Genomic DNA, 16,648 nt, shown 5'->3' with positions numbered 1-16,648 from the left:
AGTTAGGCATGTTGGTGGTACAAGACCTAGGGGCACCCATTACTAGTAAGGGCCCCTCCCAGGATGGTCCACTCTACTCAGAAGAGCAGAGTTGTCAGTAGCAAAAATTCCTCACCAACCACTGTGTTCTCATGTGGGTGAATGAACTTTGGCAAACTATTGTATCATTGGTGGCACATAGTAAGTACTATGTAAGTGTTACATTAGCCATATGTTTTCTGTCTTGAAAAATCCAATAATACAGTCCCAGATATACTGACAGTTTCAAGGTATATTTCATAGCAACAGTGGCAAAAGTAGAACTTCCTGTGGAATAATCTACCCTTCCCCCACACCACCACCACCCCACAGACAGAAAGAAACACATTGCCAGTGTTCTTAGTTAAATATTAAATGTCCTTTCATCACAGGATATTTCTTTGTTTTTATAGGATCTCCAGGTAAGAAGAATCCTATGTCTATGGAAGACTCCAATGATAACCCAGTAGGTGAGTTTAAAAAGGTCAGGAAACGGATTATCTGTCTAGGATACATAAAGTAATATCAGCTAGTCAAGTACATGTAAGCTGGTGCACTGACCTGTCTTAACCATGATTTGTTCATTCGTGAATCCCTAAAGCCTACCATCAAGGGCTGCCCTTAGTAGGCATCAGTAAATGATAGTTCACTGGATTAATAGTCTTTCTCATTTTAGCAAAGATGTGAATAAATTCTAAAACTAAAAGCATACTGGAATTTATTACTGAGTTCTGAAGCACATTTTTAGGTATGACATTTTTCACTCTGCCTATAGATATGAACTATGAATATGTTAAGTCTGCTGATCTTGCCGGTAGAACAAGTCACGCTAAGCTGGTCAGCCACAGTAGCCTTAATTTGCCTCGGTGGACTTCAGGGAGACCCTACTTATACTTCACCCATCAGTTAGATTTCAACCCACCCTCTTGCTTCCCTATTGAAACAATAGATGAGGCCCTTTTTTTTTTTTTTTTTTTTTTTGGCTGCACTGGGTCTTCTTTGCACCTTGCGGGCTCCTCTCTAGTTGCAGCACGCGGGTTGCCCCACAGCATGTGGGATCTTAGTTCCCCAGCCAGGGATCGAACCCGCGTTCCCTGCATTGGAAGGCGGATTCTTAACCACTGGACTGCCAGGGAAGTCCCAAAAAGATGCTCAAGCACTTTTCTTGTGCTTTTAGTTTGGGACAAATGGATTTCTTTCTTGATTTTCTGAGTTCATTATCATGGAAAGATAGGAACCAGGCTGATGTTATAAATAGTAAGCCATCAAGGCATGTTTCTTTTTTTTTTTTTTTTTTTCTATTCTTTTTGCGGTATGCGGGCCTCTCACTGCTGTGGCCTCTCCCGTTGCGGAGCACAGGCTCCGGATGCGCAGGCCCAGCGGCCGTGGCTCACGGGCCCAGCCGCTCCGCGGCATATGGGATCCTCCCAGACCGGGGCACGAACCCGTATCCCCTGCATCGGCAGGCGGACTCTCAACCACTGCGCCACCAGGGAGGCCCAAGGCATGTTTCTTGTAAGCAGTATTTAGTTTATCTTCTTAGTGTCCTTGTTATTAAGAGTTGACAGAGGTAGAAACTAGAAAAATGTACACAAATCCTATCACTGGACCCATTTTCTCTACTTTTATTCAACAAATATTTATTGAGTGCCTCTAATGTAAGGACACATTACAAAATGGACCAAGCCCTTACTTCTTGGAATTTTTGTTTGTTTTTTGTTTTATTTCATTGTAGAAAAATACACATAACATAAAATTCACAATGTTAGCCATTTTTAAATGTACAGCCCAGTGGCATTAAGTACATTCACATTGTTGTTCAATGTCATGGAGTTTTTTTTTAATTAATTTTTTTAGAGAAATATAGTTGATTTACAATGTTCTGTGAATTTCTGCTGTACAGCAAAGTGATTCAGTTATACATATATATACATTCTTTTTTATATTCTTTTCCATTATGGTTTATTCCAGAGTATTGAATATAGTTCCCTGTGCTATATAGTGTGGCCTTGTTGCTTATCCATTCTGTATGTAATAGTTTGCATCTGCTATGAACATAGGGATGCATGTGTCTTTTTGAATTATACTTTTGTCCAGATATATGTCCAGGGGTGGGATTGCTGGATCACATGGTAATTCTATTTTTAGTTTTCTGAGGAACCTCCATACTGTTTTCCATAGTGGCTACACCAACTTACATTCCTACCAACAGTGTAGGAGGGTTCCCTTTTCTCCACACCCTCTCCAGCATTTGTTATTTGTAGACTGTTTAATGATGGCCATTCTGACTGGTGTGAGGTGGTACCTCATTGTAGTTTTGATTTGCATTTTTCTAATAATTACAGATGTTGAGCATCTTTTCATGTGCTGTTGGCCATCTGTATGTCTTCTTTGGAGAAATGCCTCTTTAGGTCTTCAGTTGGGTTGTCTGCTTTTTTGTTGTTGGGTTTTATGAGCAGTTTGTATATTTTGGAAATTAAGCCCTTGTCGGTCGCATCTTTTGCAAATATTTTCTCCCGTTCTGTATATTGTGTTTTCATTTTTTTATGGTTTCCTTTGCAGTGAAAAAGCTTGTAAATTTGATTTGGTCCCATTTGTTTATTTTTGTTTTTATTTCTATTGCCTTGGGAGACTAACCTAAGAAAACATTGGTATGATTTATGTAAGAAATGTTTTGCCTATGATCCCTTCTAGGAGTTTTATGGTGTCATGTCTTATATCTAAGTCTTTAAGCCATTTTGAGTTTACTTTTGTGCATGGCGTGAGGGTGTGTTTTAACTTCATTGATTTACATGCAGCTGTCCAACTTTCCCAGCAACACTTGCTGAAAAGACTTTCTCCCATTTTATATTCTTGCCTCCTTTGTTGAAGATAAATTGACTGTAGGGGTGTGGATTTATTTCTGGGCTCTCTATTTTGTTCTGTTGATCCCTATGTCTGTTTTTGTGCCAATACCATGCTGTTTTGATTACTGAAGCCTTGTAGTATTGTCTGGGAGGGTTGTGCCTCCTGCTTTGTTCTTTTTCCTCAGGATTGCTTTGGCAATTCTGGGTCTTTTATGTTCTGAATAAATTTTAGGATTATTTATTCTAGTTCTGTGAAAAATGTCATGGGTAATTTGATAGGGATCGCATTAAATCTGTAGATTGCTTTGGGTAGTAGAACATGGGATATCTTTCCATTTCTTTGAATCCTCTTTAATTTCCTTTATTAATGTTTTATACTTCTCACCATATAGGTCTTTCAGCTCCTTGGTCAGGTTTATTCCTAAGTTTTTTTTTTTTTTTTTTTTTTGGTGTGATTTTAAAAAGTAATTTTTTTTACATTCCCTTTCTGCTATTTCATTGTTAGTGTAAAGAAATGCAAGTGATTTCTGTATGTTAATCTTGTATCCTGCTACCTTGCTGAATTTATTTATCAGTTCCAATAGTTTTTGTGTGACATCATCAGGGTTTTCTATATATAGTATCATGTCATCTGTATATAGTGACAGTCTTACCTCTTCCCTTCCAATTTGGATACCTTTTATTTCTTTTTCTTGTCTGATTGCTGTGGCTAGAACTTTTAGTACTATTTTGAATAGAAGTGATGAGAGTGGGCATCCTTGTCTTGTTCCGGAATTTAACGGGGCTTTCAGCTTTTCACCATTAAGTATTATATTGGCTGTGGGTTTGTCATAAATGGCGTTTATTATATTGAGATATGTTCCCTCTATACCCATTTTGGTAGAGTTTTTATCATGAATGAATGTTGAATTTTGTCAAATGCTTTTTCTGTGTCTATTGAGATTATCATGTGGTTTTTGTCTTTTCTTTTGTTGATGTGGTGTATCACATTGATAGATTTGCGTGTGTTGAACCTTCCTTGTGAACCTAGGATGAATCCCACTTGGTCAAAGTATATGATCTTTTTTATGTGTTGTTGGATTCAGTTTGCTAGTATTTTGTTGAGAACTTTTGCATCTATGTTCGTCAAAGATACTGGCCTGTACTTTTCTTTTTTGGTGGTATCTTTGTTTGGTTTTAGTATCAGTGTGATGCTGGCTTTGTAGAATGTCTTTGGGAGTGTTGCCTCAACAGTCTTTTGGAAGAGTTTGAGAAGGATCAGTAAAATTTCTTCTATGTATGTTTGGTAGAATTCGCCTGTGAAGCCATCTGATCCTGGACTTTTGTTTGTAGGGAGTTCTTTTATTTATTACAGGTTCTGTTTCACCTCTAGTGGTCGCTCTGTTCAAATTATCTATTTCTTTTTGATTCATTTGTGGTGGGCTGTATGCTTCTAGAAAGTTGTCCGTTTCTTCTAGTTTGTCAAATTTGTTGTCATATAATTGTTCATAGTATTCTCTTGTGGTTTTTTGCATGTCTGTGGTATTAGTTGATATTTATCCTTTTTCATTTCTTATTTTATTTGGGTTCTGTCTTTTCTTCTAGGTCTTGGTTTTATTGATTTTTTCTATTGTTTTTTATCTCAATTTTATTTATTTCCTCTCTGAGCTTTATTATTTCTTTCCTTCTGCTGACTTTAGGTTTTGTTTGTTCTTCCTTTTTTTGATTCTTTTAAGTGATAGGTTAGGTTATTTTTTGAGATTTTTTCTTGTTTCTTGAGGAAGGCCTGTATCGCTATGAACTTCCCTCTTAAGAACTGCTTTTGCTGCATCCCATAGATTCTGTATGGTTGTGTTTTCATTGTCACTTGTCTTAAGGTATTTTTTAATTTCCTTTTTGATTTCCACGTTGACCCATTGGTTTCTTAGTAGCATTTTCTTTAGTTTCCATGTAATCGGTTTTTTTCATATATCTTTTCTTGTGGTTGATTTCTAGTTTCATGTTGTTGTGGTCAGAGAAGATGCTTGAAATAATTTCTATACTCTTAAATTTGTTGAGGTTTGTTTTGTGCCCTAGTATGTGGTCAATCCTAGAGAATGTTCCATGTGCACTTGAAAACAATGTGTATTCTGGTTTTTTTGGATGTAATGTCCTGAAAATATCAATTAAGTCTAACCGTTCTATTGTATCCTTTGGATCTTTGTTGCCTTATTGATTTTCTGTCTAGAAGATCTATCCATTGATGTGAGTAGGGTGTTAAAATCTCCTACTATTATTGTATTTCCATCTGTTTCTCCCTTTATGTTTGTTAGTATTTGTTTCATGTATTTGGGTGCTCCTATTTTAGGTACATATATGTTGACGAGTGTAAAAATCCTCTTTTTGTATTTGTCATGGATTTTTATTGTTGTGGGTTTCCTAACGCTCCATGTAGTTCATATTCTCAGTTGCCTCTGGGCTTGCTTTTTATTATTTCTGCTGTACATAGTCAGAATATACTTTTATTCTAGTTACAGTAATTCTACAGAAAAATTTTCAATTGGAAAAAAATGACTAGATAGATTACCCTAAATGTACTTGTGATTATTATTGGGCAGTTGTGGGAGTGGTTTTTTGTTTTTAAATACTCTACTCAGTTGTTCGGTGTCTTTTCCTATTGGCCTTTTTTTTTTTTCATTTTTAAAAATTCAATTTATTTAAACAGACTAAAAATAAAGCACAGTTCACCCTTTACTCTCATGCCCCCATCCTCAGCCTCTGGCAGCCACTGATTTGTTCTCTGTATCTATGAGCTTGTTTTGTTTATTTTTTGAATTCAACATATAAGCAATATTATACAGTATTTGTCTTTCTCTGTCTGACTTATTTCACTTAGCATAATGCCCTCACAGTCCATCCATATTTGTCACAAATGGCAAGATTTCCTTCTTTCATATGGCTGAATAATAATCCATTGTGTATATATACCACAGTTTCTTTATCCATTCACCTATCAATAGACACTTAGATTGTTTCATATCTTGGCTATTGTAAGTAACGCGAAACAAACATGGGGGTTTACATATCTTTTTGAGTTATTGTTTCTGTTTACGTCAGATAAATACCGAGAAGTGGTAACTGAATCATACGATAGTTTTATTTTTAATTTTTTGAGGAATCTCTATACTGTTTTCCATAGTGGTTGCATCAATTTACGTTGCCACCAACAGTGCATAAGGGTTCCCTTTTGTCCTTATCCTTCACAACAGTAGTTATTTCTCATCTTTTTGATAATAGCCGTTCTAACAGGTATGATGCGATATCTCATTATGGTTTTGATTTGCATTTCCCTGATGATTAATAAAGTAGAGTATCTTTCCATGTACCTGTAGGCCATCTTTATGTCTTCCTTGAGAAAATGTTTATTTAGATCTTCTGCCCATCTTTAATTTGATTGTTTTTTGATGTTGAGTTATATGAGCTCTTTATATATTTTGGACATTAACCCCTTATTGGATATATCGTTTGCAAATATTTCCTCCCATTCAATAGGTTGCCTTTTCATTTTGCTGATGGTTTCCTTTGCTATGCAGAAGCTTTTTAGTTTGATGCAGTCCCACTTCTTTATTTTTGCTTTTGTTGCTTTTGCTTTTGGTGTCAGATTCAAAAAAAGTCATTACCATGCCAACATCACTGTCAAGGAGCTTACCACCTATGTTTTGTTCTAGGAATTTTATGGTTTCAGTTCTTTTGTTCAAGTCTTTACCATTTTGAATTTATTTTTGTGTATGGCGTGTCAACCTTAAAAATTATTTTACCAGCAAAATGAGTTCATTTGGGAATAGCAGACTAATTGTAATTCAGGACAAGCAAAATATGGTGAATCATAGGCAAGTCTGGAGAACAAAGGAGAGAAGCATGCTTTTATAGAGGAAGGGAGGAAGTTGGGAGGGCCTGCTTCAAAAAGAAGTTCGCTGGAGGAGAGCAGGAGTGCAGGGTGATAGCAGCTTCTCATTGGCTGAATATGGTGGTTTCTCATGGGCTGGGCTGTTGCTGGGCAAGGAGAAAATCATTCTTCCTTCTTCTGTGGCATGTAAAGTAAGCTTCTTCCTGCTGGGTCTGCAACTGGCAGTGAGGAGTAGTGTATGAGAGCTCTCCCTTCAGGGATTGTCAACTCCATTTTAAGTGAGAGTTCCTTTATTTATTTTCACATTTCCCCCTGTTGATCAATACCTTTCCTCAGAAGCATCACTGATCAAGAGTCAGGTTTTGGTGATTCTGTTCCTTGGTTTGAGGAAGGTCCTTTCCTGGTTGTCATATCCCACGTTGGAGGGAAAATGCACAAATTGGAAACTGTTGAAGCTACATTTGAGTAACAGGGAAAGGTAGGAGGGAGAACTCTCAGACACTTCTCATCTAAAGTTTATGTCTTATCAAGGTCATAGCATTTGGAGATCATCTCAGAGTATTGAGTTAGCATTTTCTCTATTTGATGCAAACCTCTGCAGAGACTTGACAGGCAACCAGTACAAAGCTGAAAAATAATTAGGCAAAACAATTAAAAGTAACAGGACAAATCCAAGTTATTTGATGATTCTAAACCATAACCCTAGACCCGAAGGTAGCCAGCTGAACAAATCAAAGGACCATGGAGAGAGTCAGGTGAAATTCCTTGTAACCAGTACACTTGCTCCCTGATCTTGTACAGTTGAATTTCTGTCTTCCCAGAGACATTAATCCATATGTGACAGGGGGTATTTGCTATTACACAAATGCCTCCTTGCTCAGCAAGTAGGTAAACAAAGGCTATATGATTGTCCAAAACTACCTTAGCCAAACAGTCATGTGATTATTGTTAGGCAGCTACTGCCTTGGCTGTGGAGTTGGCTAGCTCTCCTAATGTTAGGGAGAGATTTTTGATTATGCATTCCCTGGTTCTTACCCCAATCCATGGGAGAAGGGCTCTCCCTATGGAGGCAAACCCAGTCATGTGTGCTTCCTGGAAGTTCCTGTTTAAGGCAGCCATGGAGTTTTAATGGGGAGAACCAGTGGGAGGCTTCTGATTTGTTACAGTTGTTGACAGTTGACAATGTCAACTGTCAACATTTAATGTTGACAGTTAAATGTCCCAATAAGCATTGGCCTCCAGTTCACCATCTATCTAAACATTCATATACCCATGCGAGATGTCATCCACTGCAGGAAAAGATAAAACCAGGTGGAGCAGAGAACTCCATTTAAGGTCTGGTTCTTCATTAGCTAGAATTTCCTGATTGACCTTTTCAAGCCAAGGGTCAGAGGAATTGGGATGACGTTCTGTAAGGTACTATCCCAGCCTAAAGGAGTCTTTTCTAAAAGCCTTGCAAAGAGAAGTTTGTCCGCTTGTATTTCCCTTGGGTGTAGGAAAACAGATGGTATTTTAATAAGGAAAAGGGTGTGGGAGAGTTAAGGTCATACAATTGGTGGAGGTTTTTTATTGAACTAGTATCGTTCTGGTTGGAGAAAGATTGAAACAAGGCATGGGAACACCTGCATGGAACAGCCTAACCAAATAGGTAACACCTGTAGGCTTGTAGGTATAATTGACAGTGGCATTTGGGACTAATGAGAAATTAGTTACAGGTAAAAACGATGGATCTCCAACATCATGAACAGATTGGAGTATCTAGTGACAGACCCAGCAGTCAGAGAGGTTTCCCCTTTTGCAACAGATTGGGAAAATCAGATAAGAGAATTGTCTTTTCAAGAAAGAAGGGGAGAAAAAGGTGTATACCTATACAGGCCTGGTTCAGTCATGTTGGAAGAGCTGGCTCCTTCAGGTGTCATCTGCTTCAATTCCTGTAAATCTTTATTTTCAGGTCACCAGTTGGTGTACCGGTCCAGTCAGCGTTTGATGCTTTCTTGAGATGTGATGTGTTAAATCCAAGAGTCTATTTTTTTGAAGTTTGGCAACACAAGGGTTGGTTAACAGTACCTGATAGAGGCCTTTCTAGTGGGGTTGAAAGGAGTCTTTCTAGAGATGTCTTTTCCAATAGATGAAATCTCCAGGCTGCAGTGTGTGGTGTTTGAGGCCTTCATCTCCCAGGAGTGCACTATGAAAAGATTGCTCTACTAAAGTATGGTTATTTTTGTGACACACATTTTAGGATGCTAACTAGAATTATGACTGAGAACATCATACCAGGACATATCAGAATTTTATACAATTTCTAGAACATTTATGTTAATAACATTCACCCATGCAGTATAACTTAAAAAGGTTTATTATCGTTTATTTGACAATGCTTCCCATGTAAGTTAACATACCAAATAAGCCTAATTAGTTTAATATCTCTTTGTAAAGAGAGAGAACAAATCTTTTGAGGTGTTGTAGGAGCTCTGGAAATACCCAGTGTTACTTTCAGGTCAAAAAGACATTATTTAGAATTTGATTTTTGGGAAGTTTGTCAAAATTATCAAAAGGTTTTGGACACTTGACTAAATGAAATCACAGATTATTATAAAGCAATACTTTATTATCTAAAAAGTTTACATAGTTCTGAGCAAAACATAGTTCTTTTAAAACTGAGAAGACTGTTTTCCCAAGTAATCAAAGACCTGATTAAGATAACATGAAGCACAGGAAATAATTTTGATAAAACACAAAATCTTTGCTTTCTAGGCAGGTTACTTAAAAGATAAGAATAAACCTTTCACAGAATCTTATCAGGAGCAGATCGATAGTCCAAGCAAACTTTGTTCTTTTAGTAGATGAAAGAAAGTTAAGTTCCAGTTTTACATAAGTACACTATTGATATTAAAGGTTTTTTTTTAAACCCTTAGAACAAATTTGTTCAATCTTATCCAGCTTGATCACACATAAAACTTCTTTCCCAAGATTCTCTTTCCACAAACCTCCTACAACTTTCTTAATATCCCTTCAGATTTTGTTCTGTGTTTTTTCCTCTTTCCCTTTCTGAAATAACAAGCCTCACTTTAGGACAAATTACTTTCTTTTCTCTCAACAAAAACACATCTCTCATACCTTCTTTTACCAAAAACACACATCCTAGTTTTCTTGCATATGGAGATGTTTCCCTTATTATTTCTAGTAGCTTTAATCATGTTGAAGCATTAAAATTCTTAACACTAAGTAACCTTAATTTCTAGTGAAAGTAAGAAAAAGAACTGTGAACTGTTAGACCAGCATTCTTTAGATTGGTCAGTTTATGAATACATTTCATAATTTCTAGAAACATATGCTTTCTCATAGTACAGTTTTTTAGCATGGCACAAAACGTGTTTACTAAGAGAACTTAATATCTTTAGTGACTCTATAAAAGAAAGCCCAAAGTGGATAAACCTGGGTTCAGTATTTAGTGTTTTATCTTATTTGGAAATGATTCAGGTATTCAATGAATTTAACTTAACTCATTATTTAACTGAACTTAGCAAAACTTTAAGGTTCCAGATTACCAAAAGATTTGGGGAAACTATTTTAAAAGTTTACCCAAAAACTTTTTATTCTGTGTACATCTATTTAATTTACTTGTTTTGAACAATTATATTTAGATTAATTATGACAATCTGATCATACTAAGTTATCTTTCTTGCTGAATGATCATTAAAGATCAATTCAGTACTTTGAGAACAGCTTCAGAGTCAGTGAGATGATTTCAAATACCCCTTCTAGCACAGGGAAATTTATTCTGAGGGGGAAAGCAGCATTGCCTCAAAATATTTTTCTGAAGAGACCAGATAATACAGATATTATAAAAATGTTTTGTTCATTGTGTAACATTTTCCATAACTGTTTTATTCCTTTTATATCCTCTATTTTCTCTTTTGTAGTAACACACTTCTAATCGTTGAAAGGTTGTCTTTTGGACATACCGTTTGCCAATTTATTGGATGCAATTTAGCACAGTTTATTTGGCACCAAACCCAAAAGGAAAACAACGTCTTTGGGGAATCCTGTATGATGTGTATTCCAGGAATGTGCTGTTGGGAAAAGTGGAGAAAGCCAGCAATACTACAGCACCGGTGCCTGTCGCTTTTGTAGGGCTCACCGCTTTGGATTCAACAAATCCAATTTTTCTCTATTTTGTTTGTTTTTTTGGTCTCTGTCTAAGTTCTATGAGTGGTATCTATGATTTATTCATCCTGGCACCTAACACTATGCCTGGTACATATAGTAGGTATGCACACATGTTGGTTGAACTGAATTGTGGAACCAAGTACATATTTTGTAGTTGCTGATTTACCTTATCAAAGAACCATTATATATGTTTTTCAGACAAGACTGGTCCATGCTCCAATCTTATCCATTATCGTAGCTGGATTTTTTTTTGTTTATAGAGTAAGATAGATACTGGAGGTCAAAGAAACAGGAATTAAGGTTACTTTCTAACTGTACCACTGAATTATATGTAACAGTTCTGTTTTTTTAATATGCTCTAATCATTATTTGAAGACAGACATACTTTTGACATTCTTTTGTGCAGGGACTTGTTTGATGATTTATAAGCTTAGAGAGAAAATAATTTCCCCCATTTCATGTACAGTCAGGGGCTTATAATTTAGGGTCTCTGGATGGATGGGTTTATTCTTCATGGTGCAAGGAAGGCACATGTCCAGATTATTTTTCATAAAAGGGGTTTGGGCAAGGTTACAAGGAGATGTAACATGCTCTAGAATGGACAGTAGGTCTCAGAACAACAACTCAGTATTATTCAGGATACAGCCTTCTCCTCAATCAGTTAGCATCAATGCTTTCCCCAAAAGGGGAATCTCAGAGGTTAAGGGTACCACCGTCCAGTCTGAAGCTCTTTTCTTGGGCATAATTTTACAAAACCAGATTCAAAGCAGTTGATCTTCCTTAACGTTCTATCCATACACAACTGCCTTTGGCTTGGTAACCCATCCTTGGTACAGTCACTTGGGCTACTCTAGTAAGGTTGGCTTTATCCACAGACCTGGCAGGACCATAGCAATTTTGAACAGATGGACCTGATTTGGAGGTTAGATTTCTGCAGAAGAGGGCAGCAGAAATTTGGGAACAGCTTACTCAAGTAATTATTGCAATTTTTACCCCCAATGGAAACACTAAAAGTCTTACTGAAGTGGAAAGAATTTTACTTCAGATATATAATCCCATATTCCTTACTACCTTCTTTTATTCACTTTGGGTAAAATGTTTTATGTGTGAAAGAGACATTAGATGGAAACTTCCTGTTAGGTTGTAAGCTGCTATAAGACAGGAACCAGTTGGCCTGACAGGTTGCTTCAGATGCAAATGGTGTTAGATAGACAGACAGACAGACAGACATGTAGGTAAAGATATTGATACTTGTTTCTAACTAGAGAGTTGATGTAGGAAAGAATTTCCCTGACAACTCTGAATGATGAATTTGTACTTAAGGAACTGCTTCAACTCCTCAAAGACTGTTTATTGTATTCAACTCATGTTTTTGAGATTGCATTTGAAAATTGCTGGTAATTTTTAACATCATCAGGTTTTGTCTCAAGGAATGTAGAGTGGGAAATCATGCAATATTATGTTCAGTTATATAGTGAACAGATGTTTGTTTTGACTGCCCACTTTACTATCACTGTTTTAGGCACAAGGCATACAGTGATAAATAAGACAGATTAGTCCCTGCTCTCAAAAAGTTTATCATCAGGTGGGGAGATACAGACTGTAAGGAGATAAACAACTAAAGAAGATGATTTCAGATCGTGATTTTTAGAAATAAACAAGGTAATATAAATATGTAAATACATAAACAGGGTAATGTGGTAGAGAATGACTGAGGAAGGGCTGCTTCAGACTGGGTGGTCAGGGAGGACCTCTCTGAGGTGGGGTCATCTGAGCTGAGCCCTGACTACAGGGAGGAGCCAGCCCTGCATATACCAGGGAGGGAGCATTGCAGGCAGAAGGAATAAATAGTGCAGGTGTGAAACAGGAGTGAGCCTCTTGTGTCCAAGGAGCACAGGCAGGTCATGTGGCTGGCATGCAGCCGTGGGTGTACACTGCAGTTATGTTATCACATATACGAAATTCTGAAGTGGAAATACAGTGTTTAAGACGTAAGAGTTGTAATTTGAAACGTCAAAAACAGAGCAGGCTCCAGAAGAGGAGGCCAAGGGATGTGGATTCTGCCAACTTCATTAATTTTTCTGGGTCTTTTTTTTTTTTTTTTTTTTTTGGTGGGAGGTGGGTGTTATTTCTTCAAGCATTAAAATACTACAGTGATTCTAAACCACTATGCACCTTCATACTCTGCACTCAAGACAGCAGGTATAATAATAAATTGGAATTGTTCTGGTGTTTTCTTTCCTGAAGCGTGCCTCTATCTTGAAATTACAATTAGGAGCCAAATGAAATGCTTCCAATTCAGATCAAGAACTGCTGCTTGCACTTTATTGTGATGTGAACATCTAAGGGAATACCTAACGTTTAAATCATTTTAAGGGTTAGAGATAATGGGGCTGAGTAACCAGCCTGCTGTATGAGTTCTGGGAAAACCCAGGAAATTGTGAATGTTAGCTTCAGTTCGTGGGGGCAGCCGGGGCGGGGAAGGTCATGATGAACCGAGGTTAGGAGAGATAAACAGTGCAGGATGCACATGCACTGAGAAAAGTTTGAGCAATTTTTTTTATACTTTTGTTCCTTTTGAAAAGCGAGAAAAACGAAAGATGGCGTAGAAGATAAACATAGGTCCTCTCTCCCCGCAAAAGTAGGCCTAGGGCAGAAAAGCCAACCATCAGACCCTCACTCGGTTCCTGTTGTCTTTCAGTATGCCCATGAAGGGGCTGCCACACATTGAGTGCCCCATGGGTCCTTGTTGAATGTGAATTCTAGTTTGAATAGGAAAATGGACTCAACTGGGATTGAATACACAGCACTTCTTTTTTATCTTTCTTTTTCATGGAAATCTGGCAGGCTTGCTCTGGACTCTCGTGACTTCTTTCAGACTAAGATTAGTGACTTACCTACCCAATTATGTGCAGTAATACATAGAGATTTCTCAAGAATAACTTCCCCAGATGCATAATGTTCCAAGGAAGAGACTTTGATGTACTGATTATAGAGTTAAGCAGTAGTTGGTATCTGGCATTCATCTTTTTGCTTGCAGTATCTTCTTTTTTTCTTTCATATTTTAATTTTGTTTACGGCTTATTTTACAATAGGAGTAATGCATGTACATAATTTAAAAGTTCAAACAGTACTTGAAAATATGAAATACGTAATACCAATCTTCTTTTCTCTATGGAGTCCCACTCAGTCCTTTTCCCAAATGTACTTCAACAGTCAAAAGCCAGATTCATTATCCACCCAAAGATCTGCTCTTGTATTTCGTATCTCACTTGAGGGACCAGCGATTCATATCTAAAGCAAGAAGTGGTTACCAGTTTTACATGTATCATTCCAAAAAACAATTTAAGCATAATGCAAATCTAGCATATGTGTTTTTTACAAACATAAATGGATACTGCTAAGCAGCACACTGTTCTCTACTCAGCTGGTCTCACTTATCCTCATCCTTCCTAATGGCTATGTGGACTCCACGGTACAGATGCAGCATAAGTCGTTCACCCAGGCCCCCACTGATGGATATTTAGGTTGTTTGCAGTCTCTGCTAACTTAAGCAGTGCTGCAGTGAGCATCCTTGCTATTCCATGCTGGTATACCTCTGCTAGGGCACCTGTGGTGTTCTTTTCTAGTGGTGGGATTGCTGAGCCAAATCATGCATGTATTTTAATTGGTGATATATTGCTAAATTTTCTTCCAAGAAAATTACACTAGTTTACTCCCACTGGCAGTAAAAGGTGCCTGCTTTCCACGCCTCGACAGCACTGGGTAATAGCAAACATTTTAATATTTGCCAGTCTAATACGTGATTAATAAAAAGTCTTATCATTTGGAGTTACAGTCCTTTAAGTTTAGAATATTTTCATATTGGTTTTGGGGGGTTTTTTGGTTCTTTTTTTAAAAAACAGCTTTACTGAGATAGAATTCAGCCATTTCAGGTGTATATTCAGTGGTTTTTAGTATATTCAGATAAGTGCAGCCATCACCACAGTTAATTTGAGAATATTTTCATCACCTCAGAAAAGAAATTCTGCACCCTCTAGCCATCATCCCCTTATCCCCCATCTCACCCCAACCCCCAGCCCCAAGCAATCACTAATCTACTTGCTCTATAGATTTCCTTATTCTGGACTTTCATATGAATGGAATCATTGTAGTATGTGGTCTTTTGTGATTGGCTTCTTTCACTTAACATAATGTGTTCGAGATACATCCGAGTTGTAGCCCTTTTTTTTGTGGGGGGTGGGTATGCAGGCCTCTCACTGTTGTGGCCCCTCCCGTGGCAGAGCACAGGCTCCGATCGCGCAGGCTCAGCGGCCATGGCTCACGGGCCCAGCCGCTCCGCGGCATGTGGGATCTTCCCGGACCGGGGCACGAACCCGTGTCCCCTGCATCGGCAGGCGGACTCTCAACCACTGTGCCACCAGGGAAGCCCCAAAGTTGTAGCCCTTTTATGGCTGAATAATATTCCACTGTATGGATACACCATATGATGTTTATACATTCATCCATTGACGGACATTTAGGTTGTTTCCACCTTTGAACTACTATGAATAATGCTGCTGTAAACAGTTGTGTACATTTTTGTGTGGATATATGTTCTTAGGAGCAGAATTGCTGGGTCGTGTGATAACACCATGTGCAATGAACTGCCAGGTTGTTTTCCAAATGGCTGTACCATTTTACATTCCCACTAGCAGTGTATCCTGATTCTCATTTCTCCACATCCTTTCCAGCACTTTTAACCTTTTGATTCTAGCCATCCTAGTGGTATGAAATAGAATCTCATTGATTTGCACTTTGTTGACTAATGATGTTGAGCATCTTTCATGTATTTATTGGTTTTTTGCATATCTTGCTTTGAGAAATAGCTATTTAAGTATTTCTTAATTGAAGTATAGTTGATTTACAATGTGTTAACTACTGTTTATTAATTTACAGCAAAGTGATTCAGTTATACATATATATATTATTTTTTAATATTCTTTTCCATTATGGTTTATCGTAGGATAATGAATACAGTTCTCTGTGCTATAGAGTAGGACCTTGTTGTTTATCTGTTCTGTATATAAAAAGCTTACATCTGCTAACCCCAAACTCCCACTCCAAAATATTTAAGTATTAAATATTTAATTTAAGTATTTAAGTATTAGTTATCCATTTTATACATATTAGTGTATATATGTCAATCCCAATCTCCCAATTCATCACACCACCACCCCCCAGCAGGCACTTTCCCCCCTTGGTGTCCATACGTTTGTTCTCTACATCTGTGTCTCTATTTCTGCCCTGCACACCAGTTCATCTGTAGCATTTTTCTAGGTTCCACATATATGCATTAATATACGATATTTGTTTTTCTCTTTCTGACTTACCTCACTCAGTATGACACTCTGTAGATGCAACCACGTCTCTACAAATGACCCAATTTTGTTCCTTTTTATGGCTGAGTAATATTCCTTTGTATATATGTACCACATCTTCTTTATCCATTCATCTGTTGATGGACATTTAGGTTGCTTCCATGTCCTGGCTATTGTAAGTAGTGCTGCAATGAACATAGGGGTGCATGTGTCTTTTTGAATTATGGTTTTCTCTAGGTATATTCCCGGTAGTGGGATCGTTGGGTCATATGGTAATTCTATTTTTAGTTTTTTAAGGAACCTCCATACTGTTCTCCATAGTGGCTGTATCAATTTACATTCCCCCACCAACAGTGCAAGAGGGTTCCCTTTTCTCCACACCCTCTCCA

The 16,648-nt window shown here is 37.6% G+C and overlaps 1 protein-coding gene across 1 annotated transcript in view; it reads left to right on the top strand.

Moving 5' to 3' along the window:
• Positions 1–16,648, top strand: part of TMEM123 (transmembrane protein 123) — a 78,411-nt gene that overhangs the window by 4,280 nt on the left and 57,483 nt on the right. The window contains exon 2 of the mRNA XM_082628702.1: positions 432–488. Within this exon, the coding sequence (XP_082484828.1) occupies positions 432–488 (57 nt within the window). The remainder of the gene's footprint in view (positions 1–431; positions 489–16,648) is intronic.

Source organism: Mesoplodon mirus (genome assembly GCF_964341445.2).
Source record: "Mesoplodon mirus genome assembly, chromosome: 7".
Taxonomy (NCBI): domain Eukaryota; kingdom Metazoa; phylum Chordata; class Mammalia; order Artiodactyla; family Ziphiidae; genus Mesoplodon; species Mesoplodon mirus.
This window is presented reverse-complemented; position numbering and strand designations above follow the sequence as displayed.